General features: G+C 41.5%; 1 protein-coding gene and 1 long non-coding RNA gene across 3 annotated transcripts; one reads left to right on the top strand and one right to left on the bottom strand.

The window, feature by feature from the left end:
- Positions 1 to 4,475: 4,475 nt before the first annotated feature.
- On the top strand, positions 4,476 to 5,216 carry LOC124277198. The gene is made up of 3 exons (XR_006898763.1): positions 4,476 to 4,587; positions 4,764 to 5,027; positions 5,160 to 5,216. It is a non-coding gene; the product is annotated as an uncharacterized LOC124277198 (long non-coding RNA).
- LOC124277197 lies at positions 4,991 to 7,982 on the bottom strand. Of its 2 annotated transcripts, none has more exons than XM_046712866.1 (2): positions 7,894 to 7,982; positions 4,991 to 6,357 (listed from the first exon to the last, which is right to left on the bottom strand). In XM_046712866.1, the coding sequence occupies exon 2, from the start codon at positions 6,339 to 6,341 to the stop codon at positions 5,427 to 5,429; it is 915 nt and encodes a 304-aa protein (XP_046568822.1). In that variant the 5' UTR covers positions 6,342 to 6,357; positions 7,894 to 7,982; the 3' UTR covers positions 4,991 to 5,426. The 2 variants fall into 2 exon arrangements, with proteins under 2 accessions (XP_046568822.1, XP_046568823.1); XM_046712867.1 differs by having other exon boundaries at positions 7,848 to 7,903.
- Positions 7,983 to 19,930: the final 11,948 nt, after the last annotated feature.

Genomic DNA, 19,930 nt, shown 5'->3' with positions numbered 1-19,930 from the left:
TCGGGTTTCGATTCCTCACATTCGTGCAATGTGTGAAGCCCATTTCTGGTGTTCCCCGCCATGATAGATATGGCTGAAATATTGCTAAAAGCCGCAAAAACTAAACTCACTTGAGCAAACCATGCTTGTCTAAAAGAGTGAGTGAATGAGGTGACATCATGTGACTTTATTGAATATCGCATAGAACGCCAGTGCAAAATGTTACCCAGTCTTGACTATCCATAGAATCTAAATTCACGGGATCGATTTTAATGGTGTTGACCACTGAATTTTCTGATCCAGATTCAAGTCGTCATCACAGAGAGGACGGCATTAAACAACAAAGAAACAAACATGCAAAAGTATCAAAATATGACAATGTAAATATATTTGCAGGCACACCAGCCGACTAATGTTTTGTTTAATACTTGTTTTATGGATAAACTGTGAATATAACTGTAGTCTTTTGTGTGTCAAGCTAGTTAATCCAAGGCTTACTGCAGGGTAGGAACTGATCCCATCAAAATAGGGCAGTAGGAAGTAGGCAGCTCAATGGATGGGCTGTCGTGGTACTGTCAATCACTGGATTGTCTGGTCCCGGAGATTTGTTGTCCTTTCTTTATGGACTTTTGGAATATTGATCAGAGTTGCCAATATTATTTCTTGCTATTTCGGGTTTGCATCATGTATATAAATTTGCAAATTCTGTAAACTATTTAGGTGTATTGGCTTCAAAGAAATAAATAAAACACTCTGATTGGTAGCTAGGTATTGCAGATTTGTCATATATTGGAACCTAGCTCGAATAATTTAATTCATATCACTCTGATATAAAGACATCTGGATTTACAAAATCAAAGTTATTTGTGAAAAACAAAAATAAAGATGTGTGTGAATTCATCCGGTATATAGTTTGAATACTGCTGAGCGGTGCATCAAACAACAGCAACACGTATGTTCTATATGCGTCATTTTCAGAGAGCTTTTCAACACACAAATTTCAGTGGAGGAGTATTACTAATAAAGGGGTGGGGTCGGGGTGGGGTGGGGGTGGGGGTAGGTGGAAGAGGGGTCATGTATCGGTATTTTTCATTTGAAGGATGCTATAGTCCTGGTACCCGTTTTACAACGTAGCGCTACATCTGAACTACCTATAGTGTAACACAGACTTACCTCAAAGATATAGATAAATCTGAAAACATACATTTATCTACAGGCGCAATTTTCAGTGCTCAGAGTATTACTGGTAGAGAGAAGTGGGGTGGGGTGGGGTGGGTGGACATGCCCCGGTGTTATTACCCTATTTTTCTGGCTTGTGGGCCGGTGGGTAGCCTAGTGGTTAAAGCGTTCGCTCATGAAGCATATATCGAGACATTTTATCGGATTTTGACACAAGTCGCACACAGCGCCTAGGCAATAGTGGCACCGCTTAAAAATAACATATCTGGTTTGGTAATAAGTGTATTATTTTGATCTTCAGGTTAGTTATAGCATGATGGTTGCGTGAAAAGTTTGCCATAATTGATAACTGTGTTTTATTATTTCGCACATTTTATGAAGCATGAATCGAGACAATTTTAGTTGATTTTCAAGCAATTCGCACTCAACGCCTAGACATTGGTAGTATCACTTAAAAAGGTATAACTAGTTAGGGAATCAGTGTACTATTTTCATCTTCCGGATAGGTATAGCATGATGGGTGCGAGACAATTTTACCCGAATTGATGAGTGTGTTTTTATTATTTCGCACATTTCATAACGCATGGATTGAGACAACTTAGACAGCTGAGTTTGAGGCACGTCGCACACAGCGGCTAGGCACTAGTAGTATCGCTTAAAATGACATAACAAGGTACAGAATAAGTGCATAATTGTCATGTTCAGGCGGCTACTTATAGCGTGATGGTTTCTTGAGACGTGTGCCGAAATTGGTAACTGTTGTTTTGTCATTTCGCACATTTCATGAAGCATGAATCGAGACAATTTTATCGGATTTTGAGGTAAGTCATGCCAGCGCCAAGGCAATAGTAGTATAGATTAAAAATCTATAAATTATTAGGTAATAAGTGCATTATTTTCATCATCAGGCTAGTTATAGCATGATGCTTTCTTGAGATGAGTGCCGACTGCGTTTTATTATTTCGCACATTTTATGAAGCTTGAATGGAGAGAACATTAACTGATTTTGAGGCACGTCGCACACAGCGCCTAGGCACTACTAGTATCGCTTAGAAGACATAACAAGGTACGGAAAAAGTGTATTATTTTCATCTTCAGGTTAGTTATAGCATAATGGTTTCTTGAGATGTGTGTCGAAATTGGTATCTGTGCTGTTGTAACTTCGCACATTTATATAACTAGATAGTGAATCAGTGTATTTCTTTTCATCTTCCGGTTAGGTATAGCATGATGGGTGCGTGACAAGTATTCCAAAATTGATAACTGTTTTTATTATTTCGCACATTTCATGTGCATGAATTCAGACATCTTTAGCTGATTTTGTGGCACGTCGCACACAGCGCCTAGACAATAGTAGCATCGCTTAAAAATGACATAACAAGGTACAGAATAAGTGCATAATTGTCATGTTCAGGCGGCTACTTATAGCGTGATGGTTTCTTGAGACGTGCCGAAATTGGTAACTGTTGTTTTTGTCATTTCGCACATTTCATGAAGCATGAATCGAGACAATTTTATCGGATTTTGAGGTAAGTCATGCCAGCGCCAAGGCAATAGTAGTATAGATTAAAAATCTATAAATTATTAGGTAATAAGTGCATTATTTTCATCATCAGGCTAGTTATAGCATGATGCTTTCTTGAGATGAGTGCCGACTGCGTTTTTTATTATTTCGCACATTTTATGAAGCTTGAATGGAGAGAACATTAACTGATTTTGAGGCACGTCGCACACAGCGCCTAGGCACTACTAGTATCGCTTTAGAAGACATAACAAGGTACGGAAAAGTGTATTATTTTCATCTTCAGGTTAGTTATAGCATAATGGTTTCTTGAGAGATGTGTGTCGAAATTGGTATCTGTGCTGTTGTAACTTCGCACATTTATATAACTAGATAGTGAATCAGTGTATTTCTTTCATCTTCCGGTTAGGTATAGCATGATGGGTGCGTGACAAGTATTCCAAAATTGATAACTGTTTTTATTATTTCGCACATTTCATGTGCATGAATTCAGACATCTTTAGCTGATTTTGTGGCACGTCGCACACAGCGCCTAGACAATAGTAGCATCGCTTAAAATGACATAACAAGGTGCAGAATAAGTGTATAATTTTCATATTCAGGCGAATTATAGCGTGATGGTTTCTTGACTTGTGTTCCGAATTTGGAAACTGTGTTTTTCTTATTTCGCACATTTCATGGAGCATGAATTGAGACAATTTATTGGCTTTTGAGGCACGTCGCACACAGCGCTCTAGGCTCTACTAGTATCGCTTAAAACGACATTAAAAGGTTGAGAATAAGTGTATTATTGGCAAAATATAACAGCAGGGTGCCCTCACCACTTTCCTTGATGAATAAAACAAACTCATGCATCTAGATTCTGATCTTTTATAAGACACAACTGAATATTATTTTGAATGACAGCATTTTTATATCTTATGAGAGTTAGCAGTTCCTGGACACAGCAGTGAAGTTGATAAATCACAAGGTAGAGGAGGTTCACAGACATTCACGTTTAAAGATGTACACTCTGTTTATTGACACAGGGATACCTTCAATATATACTATCCTTTGGAAATATTTTACAACCCACTCTATACAGTGGGAACTGTTTACACAGCCCTACACTGGTCTGGTAACATTTGTGAAAATATTGTTAACTATTGTGGGTTATTGCCTGCTTTCATTTCCGAATCCTGCAAGATTCCAGATAGAGAAGTGTGTTGAATAAGAGAACCAGTCCTGACTAGGGTGATCCTAGTGTTCATTAAAGGAAGCAATGGACTGCATACATAAGGCTCCGAACAGAGTTACAACTGCATCTATTCAGCATGGCATCCGTTGTCAGTATAGGCAAGTGAGTTACAAGCTTGCCTTGGCATCCAATGTCAGTATAGGTGAAGGTTACTATAGCTTGTCTTGGCAACCAATGACAGTATAGGTGAGGGTTACAGTAGCTTGTCTTGGCATCCAATGTCAGTATTGGTGAGGGTTACAGTAGCTTGTCTTGGCATCCAATGTCAGTATAGGTGAGGGTTACTATAGCTTGTCTTGGCAACCAATGTCAGTATAGGTGAGGGTTACAGTAGCTTGTCTTGGCAACCAATGTCAGTATAGGTGAAGGTTACAGTAGCCTGTCTTGGCAACCAATGCCAGTATAGGTGAATCGTACAGTAGCTTGTCTTGGCAACCAATGTCAGTATAGGTGAGTCTTACAGTAGCTTGTCTTGGGAACCAATATCAGTATAGGTAAGGGTTACAGTAGCTTGTCTTGGCATCCAATGTCAGTATAGGTGAAGGTTACTATAGCTTGTCTTGGCAACCAATGACAGTATAGGTGAGGGTTACAGTAGCTTGTCTTGGCAACCAATGTCAGTATAGGTGAAGGTTACAGTAGCCTGTCTTGGCAACCAATGCCAGTATAGGTGAATCGTACAGTAGCTTGTCTTGGCAACCAATGTCAGTATAGGTGAGTCTTACAGTAGCTTGTCTTGGGAACCAATATCAGTATAGGTAAGGGTTACAGTAGCTTGTCTTGGCATCCAATGTCAGTATAGGTGAAGGTTACTATAGCTTGTCTTGGCAACCAATGACAGTATAGGTGAGGGTTACAGTAGCCTGTCTTGGCAACTAATGTCAGTATAGGTGAGGGTTACAGTAGCTTGTCTTGGCAACCAATGTCAGTATAGGTGAAGGTTACAGTAGCCTGTCTTGGCAACCAATGCCAGTATAGGTGAATCGTACAGTAGCTTGTCTTGGCAACCAATGTCAGTATAGGTGAGTCTTACAGTAGCTTGTCTTGGGAACCAATATCAGTATAGGTAAGGGTTACAGTAGCTTGTCTTGGCATCCAATGTCAGTATAGGTGAAGGTTACTATAGCTTGTCTTGGCAACCAATGACAGTATAGGTGAGGGTTACAGTAGCCTGTCTTGGCAACCAATATCAGTATAGGTGAGGGTTACTATAGCTTGTCTTGGCATCCAATGTCAATAAAGGTGAGGGTTACAGTAGCTTGTCTTGCCAACCAATGTCAGTATAGGTGAATCGTACAGTAGCTTGTCTTGGCAACCAATGTCAGTATAGGTGAGTCTTACAGTAGCTTGTCTTGGGAACCAATATCAGTATAGGTAAGGGTTACAGTAGCTTGTCTTGGCAGCCAATGTCAGTATAGGTAAAGGTTACTATAGCTTGTCTTGGCAGCCAATGTCAGTATAGGTGAGGGGCTACTATAGCTTGTCTTGGCAGCCAATGGCGGTGTAAATTTAAGTGTGGCCAGTAAGATCACGCACCCACTGCTTTGCCTCGTTCTCCCCACTTGTCGGTGCACACAGACGTCTGAACATCTGCACCACTTGTCGTCTGCTCTCCTCAAACAAGGCCTCACTCCCGCCATGATGTAACCAGTACTGTTTGGCGTACTCATCCACATACAAGTGACTTTCGTTCAGTAAACGAACCAGCTCGGTGATACTCCTATCGACAACAGGAGCATTGTAGCTGTTGTTGCCATAATAGTCGTACATGTAAGTGACCACCATGTCAGATATCTCCCCAATGGCTATACCATAGGCCGTTGCGTTGGCATCAATGTATTGGTCCTCTTCCGGAATATGTGCAACCATGATGTTCCCGATAGACTGGGTTGTGGCTTCAGGAAGAGGTGAATAATATGCTTTATAAGCTGTTGTGTCCTCTTTAAGCAGTTGAGCTGCAGTGCTTCCAATCTTATCAGCAAATCGGTCAATGATTGTCCGAAACACCTTCAGGACGTTGTTGTTGATGACATGTTCACCACGTTGAGATGGCTTTTTCTTCTCATCCTCATTGGTCTTTGGGTCTTTGGGTCTGCTAGATTTTTTGCCCAATTCGTGGATCAGAATCCGAGCAGCAACTGCTTTTGTACCGGCTCTGGCCCCGGCTTTAGTCATGACATTCACCACAACTTTTTCTGTAGTGCCCTTAAGAGCGAGTTTTTGACCCACTTTGAGGGCGGCAGTCCCAGCGGCATGTTCGGTACCACCTGTGAGAACATCCAGCACAAGACCCAAAGCGGCACTGGCTCCTTTTTCCTTCGCAAGGTCATAGTCCCCATGGCAGACGGCTGTTACAGCTTCGACCGTGTTCTTGACTGTACCCACGACTGGGATAAAGTCTAGCCAATCTGTCCATACACTCATGTTTGCTGTTACTTGTCTGAAAGAGCAAGAAGGGAGTAATTATTCCATGTGGTGGAAGGACGTTTAAAGGGGTTCAGTAAATGTGGTTCTACACAGCTTTTAGCAAAACCTGGAAACGACACGCCAGAGGTCCCGTGAAGATCCGGGTTGGAATTGATCTTCAGTAACCTATGCTTGTGGTAGAGGCGACTAACGTAATCGGGTGGTCAGGTTTTCTAAGTGTGTAGATCGATGCTCATGTTGTTGATCACTGCATTGTTTGGTCCAGACTAGATTATTTACAGACCGCCGCCATATAGCTGGAATATTGCTGAGTGCGGCGTAAAACTAAACTCACTCACATGCCGGAGGACATCAGCAGTGGCTCTACACATTGAATTAATTCGGAGAATTCAAATCCCTGAACTGCTGGGCGTCCTCACGACTGAACATTTGAATTTATAAGATCAGGTACGATAAGGGCGTACATTGCGGCCACTAGAACTGCCTAAGCTACTAGTAACGTTGGGATGAGCTGTGAAAGCCCTCAAATACTGAGACGAAGATCGACAACTCGCAACACAAGATATGAGAGGGTCGGTCACAAGGTCCCTGAACCACATGATTTTCATTACTGCCTCGCCGTCCCTGCAATGCTAAACCCCTAAATGAAGCAAGTCTAGATGAATCTGCCAACTCACTGTCGCTCCGTTTCAATTTACATGGGTTTATTTGTTACTATTATATATTCAGGGACTAAGCGTTAGTCTAGATATGACAGTAAAGTGTATTGTCTTGGCATTCAGTGTCAGTATAGTTAAGTGAGTTATAGTGGGTGAGTGGGTTTAGTTTTTTACGCTTCTTTTAGCAATATTCCAGCAACATCACGACGGGGAACACCAGAAATGGCTTGACACATTGTACCCATGTGGGGAACTAACCTGGTTTTCGGCTTGACGAGCGAACGCTTTAACCACTAGGCTACCCCACCGCCACTAGTTGAGTTACTGTTACTTGTCTTGGCTCCCAGTGTCAGTTGGACGGTTGGGGTAGTCTAGTGGTTAAGGCGTTCGCTCGTCACGCCGAAGATCCAGGTTTGATACACCACATGAGCCCATTTCTGGCGGGTTAAAACTAAACTCACTCACTTCAATGTAAGTGTTGTTAAAATTCAAAATACTGAAACGAAGATCGACTACTAACAACAAAAGCAATGAGAGTACATATCTACCTGATGGCAACTAAAGACATACATTCAGTTGTCCCACAAAGGGAGGTCGTAAATCCTTCTCACTAACATGTAGACTACCTAAGCCTTTAGGGCCATTCGTTTTGTTTTGTTTTGGGGGTTTTCTTCATTTGAATTTGAGATAACGATCTTGAAATTTCAACATAATATCTTGAAATTTCAAGATCATTTCCCTCATGAAATTTCAACTTCGTAAGTATTTAAAAACATAATATGTATCCGAAAAACGAATGGCCCTAATAGGCTTTCGTACCAATGGGATATGAGCGAACGCCTACCTTTTCTAGAAACTCCTCCCACCTGACTTTACGCAAGATACTTCACCTGCAACTCCATACACACTATCTTGAGTACTGAGCAGCGAGTGTCAGTGCTATTTGAGTTATAAGTGTTACACGTGTCCTTGACACACACCACCCCCCTCCCCCTCCTGTAATACCCGTAATAATTTATGATCACCAGTAACTCTCTCAATTGAAATATTTATCGATCACATTGTACTTTCATGGAAGAGGTGGGTGTGCTGAGGGTTAGATCCGGGTGACACAAGGATTTCCGCGAAACAGGCGAGCAGCATCGTGATCATTGTGGCCATTTCCAGGGAATGATAAGTGGTGAGGTACACACACTATTAAGGTGCTCGAACCTCTCAATGGGCATTATCCTCCGTTCAGGATGTCTATAACTTACGTCCTTGTTACCCACTCTCAAGTGCGACCCGACAGTGCTATTGTCCTTACCTTTGTTGGGTCGCGTTCTTAACTAAAGTGCTAAGGCCCGAAATGCTTGGAAAATGCTTATTGGCTTCAATATCAATATGGTGAATTTGACACAAGATAAAAGCACAAATATGACATATGTACGACTCTACCTATTTGGATATTAAAGCTCAGATGAAAATGCACTTGAGGGATGACATCTCAGGAGGAAATTTTGACGTTTTAACAACATTCGTAAATATTCTAAGTACAAACTGTCGTTTTTGAAATACAGACTATAAATATTCATATAGCCTCAACCAACTAAATTACATAAATGATTGTAAAAGTTTTGTTTTTATATGAACATCTATATGTGAAAAAGATGGAACTCTTGTAGTAGTTATATCCAAAAGAATTACGTCAAAAAAGCCTTAATTGAAATCCTATTGATAATCTTGTTCACCCATAGAAGTTTCACTTCGTGTATGAGCATTGAACTGGAAACATGCTATTTGATATCTCTGCAGAACAATTAATTTCAATTTATACCAGTATTTCATACTGGAGAGAAACAAATGGAGAAAACCTCTCGTTAGCTATGACAGGGTTTACTATAGAATGTGTAAAGCCCCTTAATTTGACATAGTCAGGTTTAGGAAAGTTGTAAACACATCAGTTACCTCTCAGGGTCGTGTCAAAATCAAAACCAGATAAGAAACACAAACTAGATAGTTTTGATAAGGTGTCATACGGGGTGCAGTTTATCAACTGTATGAACGTAAAATCCCACAGACGTGTGCTAAAATGCAAGATGAGATCAGAAATACAATAAATGTCCTGTGTAATTCCGGTAGAGTCCTCCACCATCTGTGATACTAACACTTGATATTTTAAGACGGTCGCTGACATGTACTGCCCTTGCATTACTAAAACGCTGTCACCCTGTCTGCCTGCCAGGTGGGTCACCGTATGGTTTGTTTCTTAGAAGTGTTTCTGCCATGGATTTTTCGATAATTTATGAGTAATCGTTATGATAAGGGAATAGGGTACACCGTGATTACTCATATGCCATATTAGGTCGTGGTGGTATGAATGACACTATATATGAGTTTTTTGAATCTGAAATATCAACCATTATCAAAAAATTGCAAAATAACATTTTCCAAGCATTTCTGGCCTTACTTTTTCTAAATAATGCACACTGCGTTTTGCGGCTTCTCGGTAAACTTATTTAAAATACAGGGTATCTGATTTAGTGGGAACTGTGTGTCCGGGAATGCTGTACTCCGCCCAGGATACTCTGCTGTTATATGTGTCATGGTTGAGTGAATCATCTTCTTGAAAGTGACTGATGATTGAAGGGCGGCGGATGGCTGGGTGGCTGGGTGGCTGGGTGCTATGGATGCTGTCGCTCAATGCCTTCGCCCGGGAGGTGGGTAGTCTAGTGGTTAATGTGTTCGATTCCCCACATGGCTACACTTTCGTGTAAAGCCCATTTCTGGTGTCCCCGCCGTAATATTGCTGGAATATAGCTAAATGCTTCATTAAATTAAAAGGACTTACTCACAATATCATACCAATGACCCAATAATAGGTCTGTACATATCCCCAAACCTACCGCCTGATATTGCTGGAATATTGCCAAAAGCGGCGTAAAACCAAACTTCACTCACTCAGTGCCTTCTGCAGGCACTTGACACATAAACACGCACCCGCACACATTATTGCGTGCACGCACGCACACATGCACACACACACATACGCGCAGTATATTTATAACAAGCGCGTGCGTGTATGCATACATACCAGTGTGGAATACGTATCTGGAATGTGTGAGTAATATGTGTTTTGCCTGCAGTCAGAATGGTCCAGCGGTATTGGCTACGTGTAACTGATCGATTCTAGGCCTTGTAAACCAGTGGTTGATACAATCAAGTCCACTATCGAGATATGATAACACAATCAACTGGCAGCCCACGTTTGTGCCCTGTTACGGGTAAGGCGTAGTGGAGGAGCCCTACAAAATGATAAAGCCTGCATAATACAATCACGCCTTATATGATGGTAAATTCGAGCATGTCTGCCTTCATTCACTCAACGAATCTTGTACTTGAAAGAAACAAGTCCCAAATGGTCCAATCATGATTGGGCGGTGGGGTAGCCTAGTGGTTGAAGCGTTCGCTCGTCACACCGAAGACTCGGGTTCGATTCCCCGTACATGGGTACTAATGTTTGAAGCCCATTTCTGGTGTTGTCCCGGGCCGTGATATTGCTGGAATATTGCTAAAAGAAATGGCGTAAAACTAAACTCACTCACTCACTCACTCATGGCCCATATCCCAATAATAGGCCTGTACATGTTCCAAAACCTACCGTCAGAACAATTTTTGAAGGGGATATAGGCCATCTTATTAAACCATTATTAGTATCGGATGTTGTTACTTATCTTCATAAAAGTAAAAAAATGTTATGGCAGTATATTTTATGTCTGTCCTGACGGGTTTGTACAATGCAGCAGAGCTGTACTGTTTCCACCTGTACTTGACCCATGAATTGTACTCTTTAACTGGACACATGTATAAACAAGCCAATCATGACCCATGGGCCCAATAATTATAATACTGGAATTCAAAGACGTCATTATAGGCCCGTAGACACGAGACAGTAATAATGGCCCATTCACATATCATGAGTGAGTGAGTTTAGTTTTACGCCCTTTTAGCAATATTCCAGCAATATCACGGCGGGCGACACAGCAAATGGCTTCACATATTGTACTCATGTGGGGAATCGAACCCGGATCCTCAGAGTAACGCCTTAACCACTAGGTTACCCCCACCATACACCACCACACCCACAATTTTGTCGTCTGGACTGGTTGGTTGGTTGGTTTTAACGCCGCACTCAGCAATATTCAAGCTATATGGCGGGTGTGTGAAAATAATCGAGTCTTGACCTACAGTCAGGACTTGACCTGGAGTCAGGCACCTAATCGCCTGCACACAAAATCAGCCGTCTAACCTACTCAGCCACCACGGCTTCCATAAAATGGAAGTCGAACAGCTGGTAGTCGAGACCACGGACACATGAAGATCGGGGCCTCCTTTCACGAAGCAACCTTTACTAAGGTTAACCTTAACTCCCATTCTTTAACACTGCACTAAGTTTACCTTAGTGACTTACGATCACCTTAGTGCTTTGTGAATGGAGGCCCGGGTTAGAACTAGTCTTCAATAACCCATGCTTGTCGTAAGGCGACTAATGGGATCGGGTGATCAGGATTGATGGTTGGTTGACAAATGTTATCGTATCCCAGTTTCGTAGATCGATGATCATGCTGTTGATCACTTGATTGTCTGGTCCACACTCGATTATTAAAGACCGCCGCCATATAGCTAAGTATGGCGATAGACAACAAACCAATGAAAATATTGCAGCGGAGTCGAGCGTCGCTCTGCTGCTTGCGCTACTTGCCGGATCAGGTCACATTGAAATCTGAGAAGTGTGTCAGTGGTTATTGGCTGCTTGTACACAACCAGTTTAACATCCTAGCTGAAGAAGTGTGTCAGTGGTTATTGACTGCTTGTACAATAACCAGTTTAACATCCTAGCTGAAGAAGTGTGTCAGTGGTTATTGGCTGCTTGTACAATAACCAGTTTAACATCCTAGCTGAAGAAGTGTGTCAGTGGTTATTGGCTGCTTGTACACAACCAGTTTAACATCCTAGCTGAACAAGTGTAAGTCAGTGGTTATTGACTGCTTGTACACAACCAGTTTAACATCCTAGCTGAAGAAGTGTGTCAGTGGTTATTGGCTGCTTGTACACAACCAGTTTAACATCCTAGCTGAAGAAGTGTGTCAGTGGTTATTGGCTGCTTGTACACAACCAGTTTAACATCCTAGCTGAACAGAGTGTGTCAGTGGTTATTGGCTGCTTGTACACAACCAGTTTAACATCCTAGCTGAAGAAGTGTGTCAGTGGTTATTGGCTGCTTGTACACAACCAGTTTAACATCCTAGCTGAAGAAGTGTGTCAGTGTATTTGTTTTGGCTGCTTGTACACAACCAGTTTAACATCCTAGCTGAAGAAGTGTGTCAGTGGTTATTGGCTGCTTGTACAATAAACCAGTTTAACATCCTAGCTGAACAAGTGTGTCAGTGGTTATTGACTGCTTGTACACAACCAGTTTAACATCCTAGCTGAAGAAGTGTGTCAGTGGTTATTGGCTGCTTGTACACAAACCAGTTTAACATCCTAGCTGAAGAAGTGTGTCAGTGGTTTATTGGCTGCTTGTACACAACCAGTTTAACATCCTAGCTGAAGAAGTGTGTCAGTGGTTATTGGCTGCTTGTACACAAACCAGTTTAACATCCTAGCTGAAGAAGTGTGTCAGTGGTTATTGGCTGCTTGTACACAACCAGTTTAACATCCTAGCTGAAGAAGTGTGTCAGTGTATTTGTTTTGGCTGCTTGTACACAACCAGTTTAACATCCTAGCTGAAGAAGTGTAATCAGTGGTTATTGGCTGCTTGTACACAACCAGTTTAACATCCTAGCTGAAGAAGTGTGTCAGTGGTTATTGACTCAGCTTGTACACAACCAGTTTAACATCCTAGCTGAAGAAGTGTGTCAGTGGTTATTGGCTGCTTGTACACAACCAGTTTAACATCCTAGCTGAAGAAGTGTGTCAGTGGTTATTGGCTGCTTGTACACAACCAGTTTAACATCCTAGCTGAAGAAGTGTCAGTGGTTATTGGCTGCTTGTACACAACCAGTTTAACATCCTAGCTGAACAAGTGTGTCAGTGGTTATTGGCTGCTTGTACACAACCAGTTTAACATCCTAGCTGAAGAAGTGTGTCAGTGTATTTGTTTTTGGCTGCTTGTACACAAACCAGTTTAACATCCTAGCTGAAGAAGTGTGTCAGTGGTTATTGGCTGCTTGTACACAACCAGTTTAACATCCTAGCTGAAGAAGTGTGTCAGTGGTTATTGACTGCTTGTACACAACCAGTTTAACAGCCTAGCTGAAGAAGACCTTCCTGTTTACTCCACATTCGAGCAGATAGATAGCGCAACTAGAAATCCTGCAGTGTCATATCCACGAGATGTTCCTTCCTCAACCCACTGACTAATCCCCTTGTCCAATGCCCCCTATCCAATGAACCCTGCTCTGTGCACCAGTGTATAGCCGCAGCGGCTCATTGTCCTACTCACTTTCCGGTAAGTATTGTTCCCATTAGTGCTACATTTCTACTTGGGGAATCGTTACTTTTGTTTGTTTGTTGTTGAACGCCGCACACTGTACTATTCCAGCTATATGGCGGCGGTCTGTAACCGGACCAGACAATCCAGAGATTCACGGGTTCGACTCTGTGATTCGATACAATAGCCCAAAGATCTTACAAACCATTGGTCAGATGGAGGAGAGTGAACTTATGGAGTATTTATGCGTTACTTGCCCTGGTGTGAATAAATACAAGGGCCCACATGCTCCTGATCTGCATAACAATATTGGATTGAAGAACACCAAGCAGTCCAAACTACTTACTTCACAACACAGATCATCATCACTATTCTTTCACAATTTACATTTCTATAATGTAAGAGAAACAATTAAGTCACACCCTGGACCTGTACTTTTTGCAGGATATTTTAAGAGATTTATACTTAGTTTTGTCCCTAATTTCAATGTCAGAAATATGTGTGTGTCACTATGCTACTACACATATCATACCAAAATATATTCTTCCTATTTAGCCTTATAGGGTATCTGACATAAGAAAATTAAATATGCTTAGCTATAAATACACAAAGACTTGTCGACTAATGTTTCATTAATTATTATATAGATTACATTAGAAGACAAACCATATCTTTAATGGTATACATTTTCATTGCATTAAGATAGCATAACATTTGTCCCACTTTTTATACTTTGTACTATTGACCGCCAGGTAGAAATAGAGGATTCATGTGTCAATCGGTCTCATTTCCTTACAACTTCACTGGAAAAGTTTCATTTTAGAGTTTTAATTAGTCGTTTTAATATTTATAAGAAATTTGTACTAAAGTGAAGTCGATGGTACCATTCCTTCTGTATTGTGAGCAGGTGTTTATGTATTATTATCAAAAGTTTTGATTCTAGGAGTTCTTGAAAATGGTTCCAGTCACAAACACACGCAAGGGCATGTCAAATGTTAATCAGTTAAAACACTAAACTATATGGTACAAGCCAAAGCAGGGAAGAATGTTGTCTTTAATGTGTCACATGTGGAATTGTTATCCACGCATCTACAACTAAACCAATTTCTATAAAAATATATTTTGTAAGCTTGATGAAACAACTTCTGAGCAAGAGCTGTATGGTCATCTTTGACATCTTGGTAAGAAAGGTGTGGCGGTAGGGTAGCCCAGTGGTTGAAGCCCTCGCTCGTCACGCCAAAGGCCAGAGTTCGATTCCCCACATGGGTACAATGTTCATAGCCCATTTCTGGTGTTCCCCGGCGTAATATTGCTGGAATATTGCTCAAGGCGGCGTAAAACCATACTCACTCACTCACCCGACGAAATCAGCGTGCCTAACTACTTGACCCTGGTCTTCAGATACCCATGCTAACGGGATCGGGTGGGTCAGGCTCAAGTGACCACCCTATTGACAGCATATATACACTGGTGTGAATAGAGTTATGAGACGCGTGAAGATCCGGGTTAGAAGTGGTTTTCAGAAACCCATGCTTGTCGTAAGAAGCGACCAACAGGATCGGGGCTCCCAATCGTATCCCAATTGCGTAGATCGATACTCATGTTGTTCATCACTAGTTTGTCTGGTCCAGACTCGATTATTTTACAGACTGATTTATTTTGATATCAATAAGACTCTCCTTATGTGTATCACCGGAAGATCCGGGTTAGAATTGATCTTCAGTAACCCATGCTTGTCGTAAGAGGCGACTTAAGGGATCGGGTGGTTGGTTGACATCGGTTCCCAATTGCGCTGGAATATTGCTGAGTGCGGCGTAAAAACTAAACTCTATCACTTACAGAGTCGACTGTAATATGATACTCTCCATGCAAAGATGTAGGACAATGGCAGACATTTACAAGGAAGGAAATTAATTTCTGTGACTCGATGCGACTTAATGATTGACAGGTAAACGCGGATGTATGAACAGAGATGGCGTGGGCAGTATCGGTTAAATAAATCAGTCTGAGACTTGACATTTTATCAGTCGCGGGACCTTTTGTTGAGAGCAGCAGACACGTAAGTGTTTAGAGTTTTCGATGTCTAATATGTCAGGTCACTGAATTACTCAATTGTTACATAAACATGTGCCCCCACTTTGTTTATATTTGAGGGGTGCATTATGCGTGGCATACGCGGGGCTACTTTATTCGCTCATCTGAAAAACGGTACTATGGTTGTTTGTTTGTTGTTTAACGCCACACACAGCACTAGAAGAGAGTCGTGACGTGGTCCTAGTCTAGACTGTATAGTAAGTGAGTGAGTGTGTGAGTTAGGTTTTACGCGGCTTTTAGCAATATTTAGCTTTTTAGCAGATGTAGAGAATACCCTGTAAACATTATCATTATACATATGATCATCACGGTATAAATCATATCACATAGAATCACAGATTCATTAAAAGCGAAAAGAAAAGGAAAGGGAGGCAACTGAGACATATGTTTCACACTGTCACATTTAACAATAATAATAAATACATTGATTGACTAACAGTGAGTGAGTGAGTTGGGTTTTACGCCGTTGTTTTGCAATATTCCAGCAATATCACGGCGGGAGACACCAGAAATGGGCTTCACACATTGTACCCATGTGGGGAATCGAACCCGGATCTTCGGCGTATTGAGCGAACGCTTTAACCACTAGGCTACCTCACCGTCCCTCTACCTCACCGTCCCTCTACTATAGCTATACAGTGACGATCTATACATAAATGAGTCTGTACCAGATAATCCGGTGATCAACAGCACGAGCATCGATCGACGCAATTAGGATACTACGATTGACAGCATGCATCTAACGTGTAGTAAATAATTAAATATCGCAATGCATAAAATGGAAACAAGTATTTTTCAGGTGACAGGGTTTTGAATATGTAAAAGATGGTACAACAGTAACAGTAGCATGTTTTAAATAGCATTGTAATGTGATGAAAAGTGACATGGGAAAACTGACCTTTAAATAAGAGCGACCAATGAAGGTCCAGGTTAGGACTGATCTTCAGTAGTGAGTGAGTATAATTTTATGCCGCTTTTAGCAATATCACGGCGGGGACACCAGAAATGGGCTTTACACATTGTACCCATGTGGGGAATCTAACCCGGGTCTTAAGGTGACGGGTGGACGCTTGAACCACTAGGCTACCCCACCACCCTGATCTTCAGTAACTCATGCTTGTCGTAAGACGCGACAAACTGGTTCGGGTGGCCAGGCTCGCTGCCTTGGTTGACTCATGTCATCGTATCCCAATTGCGTAGATCGATGCTCATGCTGTTGATCCCTGGATTGTCTGGCATCGACTCGATTATTTACAGACCGGTGCCATATAGCTGGAATATTGCTGATTGCAGCGCAAAGACTAAACTCCCTCCTTCATGGAAGGAGGGGCCTCTCATTGACATATACACTCATTCTCAATAACTGGGTGCAAATGCTGTCGCCGCCATGATTCTCTTAAATTTAATTAGCAAATGTTATTATCAGTACGGCTGAATAATGGGTACTACCCTGGCCTACATACATCATGCATAAACAGTCCAATATACTTTAAACGTATACTTGTTATAGCTTCGATAATCGGTCAATTTGAAATGTTCGTTACTGTCGCCGGTAACTATAATTCCCCACCTTGCAGTTTAATTCACTGCAATTTGGTGTACAAATACCCGGATATTAGTACATTAACATATTAACATCGGTCAAAAGTATCCTTTCTGAAAACTGTTAAGCCACTGAGTTCTTCATACTATAAATAATTTCAGTTTAATGCCATGTCGCCAGTTTTGAAGAAATGTCCGTGATCGATTTTCAGCTTGACATGTACATGTGTAAAACAAATCATAATCTTACTCATTCACTTTAAATGAATACAGTTTATGTTTAAATTAATGGTGTTTGTCATTATTTGGGGCTCAGAACATCCCCTGCATGACATATCTCAACACATAAAAATATCCCATGCGTAAAATTAAGAGTGAAATCTCCGTTACCACCCAAAAAGTTAGGAATTAAGACATTTATCACATATTTTAAAGTTACATTTAGACCATGAAGTATGTCAGGTCGGAGAAGGGAAAGAACATCCAAAGCTGGTGTGTGGTAATGGTAATTTCCTGATGTATTTGCCATATAATGTAATATCCGTTACTGAAATGTTCGTGACCAGGTTATTCGAAACCATGGCTTGAGAACTTTTGATACCATTTTGCAAATACCACGTGACTTTATGATATCATGTTGATCGTAGAGAACCGCCATTTTATGAATCGAGAGCTTCACGGTGAAAAAGTTTGGAAGAAGTTTCTTGATGTTGGTGAGCACCTTTTCATCTGTCCTAACACTAAGCATGTATATGGTACATTCAACCCTGATTTCATGTAGTATTTTTTCATTTTGAAGATCGTTAAAGCCTATGTTGATATAAAACCTATGTATTTGTTAGAGCGTCCGCCCGGAGACGCGGAAGGTCGCGAGTTCGATCCCCGGCTGCGTCATACCAAAGGACGTTAAAATAAAGTACTTGTTGGTCCCTGCCTGGTGCTCGGCATTAATGGGTACAAGGACTGGTCGTCTCGGAGTCAGTATATATGTGTCTGAGTGGGGGTATTCATGCTTAACTGTGGCATGGTATCTCAGTGGGCTAGCACAATAAAACCAGCTTCAGTCTTGGCTAGTACAAGCAGCCACATACATACGCATGCACGTCGCCATATGAGCGAAATATTGTGCAAGTACGACCCATTTCACCTAACCCGTCGTGATATTGTTGGAGTATTGCTAAAAGAGGCGTAAAACTAAACTCACTCACTCCTCTGATTTATCTAAATGGTGCAAGAAATGAACCAACCTGTTAAATCAACTTATCTGTTTGATATTTCGATGTGTATATACAAATTCCTAGCGAGATACATGCACGAGACTGTATAACACAGAGAGTTAGTGAGTGTGTTGAGTTTTAGCAATATTTCAACAATATCACCAGAACACCAAAATGCGCTTCACACATTGTACCCACGTGGCCCATGGGGAATCGAACCTGGGCCTTCGGCGTGACGAGCGAACGCCCTTTATCGCTAGGCTACCCCCACCGTCCCACATGAGACAGAGAAGAAGGATGACATGAACTTTCTAATAGTCTCTTTTAACTTTATGTTGAGCAACAATCCGAAGCAGCATCACCTCAAGGTGTCTACATTTTCACAGAATTTTAAGCACAATTGTGCATGCTGTTTCTTCGAAGATTTCAAAGAGCGTCATTCCTGCTCAATGGTTTGATCATATATACAGCCTGCATGCCATACAGCGTACCACACGGGATGGAATTTTTGACTTGCAGAACAAAATACTTGAGTAAAGTTTAGTTTTACGCCGCAGTCAGCAATATTCCATCTATATGGCGGCAGTCTGTAAATAATCCAGTCAGGACCAGACAATCCAGTGATCAACAGCAAGAGCATCGATCTGCGCAATTGGGAACCGATGACATGTGTCAACATTCTAACCCGGACCTTCACGGGTCCAAAAATGCTTAAAATGAGGAATATTTTAAATCATTCCTTCCCTGTCAATGTCAGGATATGGCACGTTAGAATAAACCTAACATTACATCAAAAAACTACGATCTGTTACGACGAACTTTGAGGGATCGATCCTGTCTATTTCAGAAATGGTTTATTATTTGCCATCTCGGTAGAAACTTCTACAAAGTACTATTAAACTTTTTAGAAATTAGAAACCTGATATTGAAATCGTTTAGCACAAATGTAACGATTTATACTAGTTCCTAATACATGTACTACATGCATTTCACATTCAGTAACGTAATTAAACTAAGTTCAAGAAACATTATTTACATTTGAAACTGTCATAGAGTAAACCATTTCAATAAGTTTCTGTAAAACTTCATATATTCAAACAACATAATTGTTTCCATATATATATCCAAAGTGTACCGAAATTCTATCCCCTTTGTCTGTTTAATGTATTCAGCAATCATTCGGTGTAGCCCTCTTATCATAAATCACCCTCAGGGCAGGACCCTTAATTCTTAACGACCTTGCACAACGTGGCGTAATGCCCCTATGCATAAAACTAAACTCACATGGTCACTCAGGGAGACCAAGCAGGAGACCAGACAGGGAGACCAGTCAGGAGACCATACAGGGAGACAAGTCAGAAACGAGGCGAGAAAACGGGCCCAGATCATCCACCGAAGCGGACGGACTGTGCGGCTAGTCGGGGCGTCGGCCAAGGCCGTCACCTCACCAACGACTACGTCGACGATGAAGAATCTCCGTCCGACTTCTGAATGTGTAATAAGTGACAGAGCGGGTCTCCACATCGGGAACATTGGCCACACGGTCCCGATGTGCGTTCTGTCACGTGATTTCCATCTTATTACCATTTCTACCATTATTCC

The sequence above is a fragment of the Haliotis rubra genome, unplaced genomic scaffold (assembly GCF_003918875.1).
Source record: "Haliotis rubra isolate DU_JTF1 unplaced genomic scaffold, ASM391887v1 Scf2192, whole genome shotgun sequence".
NCBI classification, from domain to species: Eukaryota; Metazoa; Mollusca; class Gastropoda; order Lepetellida; family Haliotidae; genus Haliotis; species Haliotis rubra.
This window is presented reverse-complemented; position numbering and strand designations above follow the sequence as displayed.

Bases quoted from the DNA above. Each gene is read 5' to 3' on its own strand.
- LOC124277197 (XM_046712866.1), bottom strand. From the start codon at position 6,341: ATGAGTGTATGGACAGATTGGCTAGACTTTATCCCAGTCGTGGGTACA.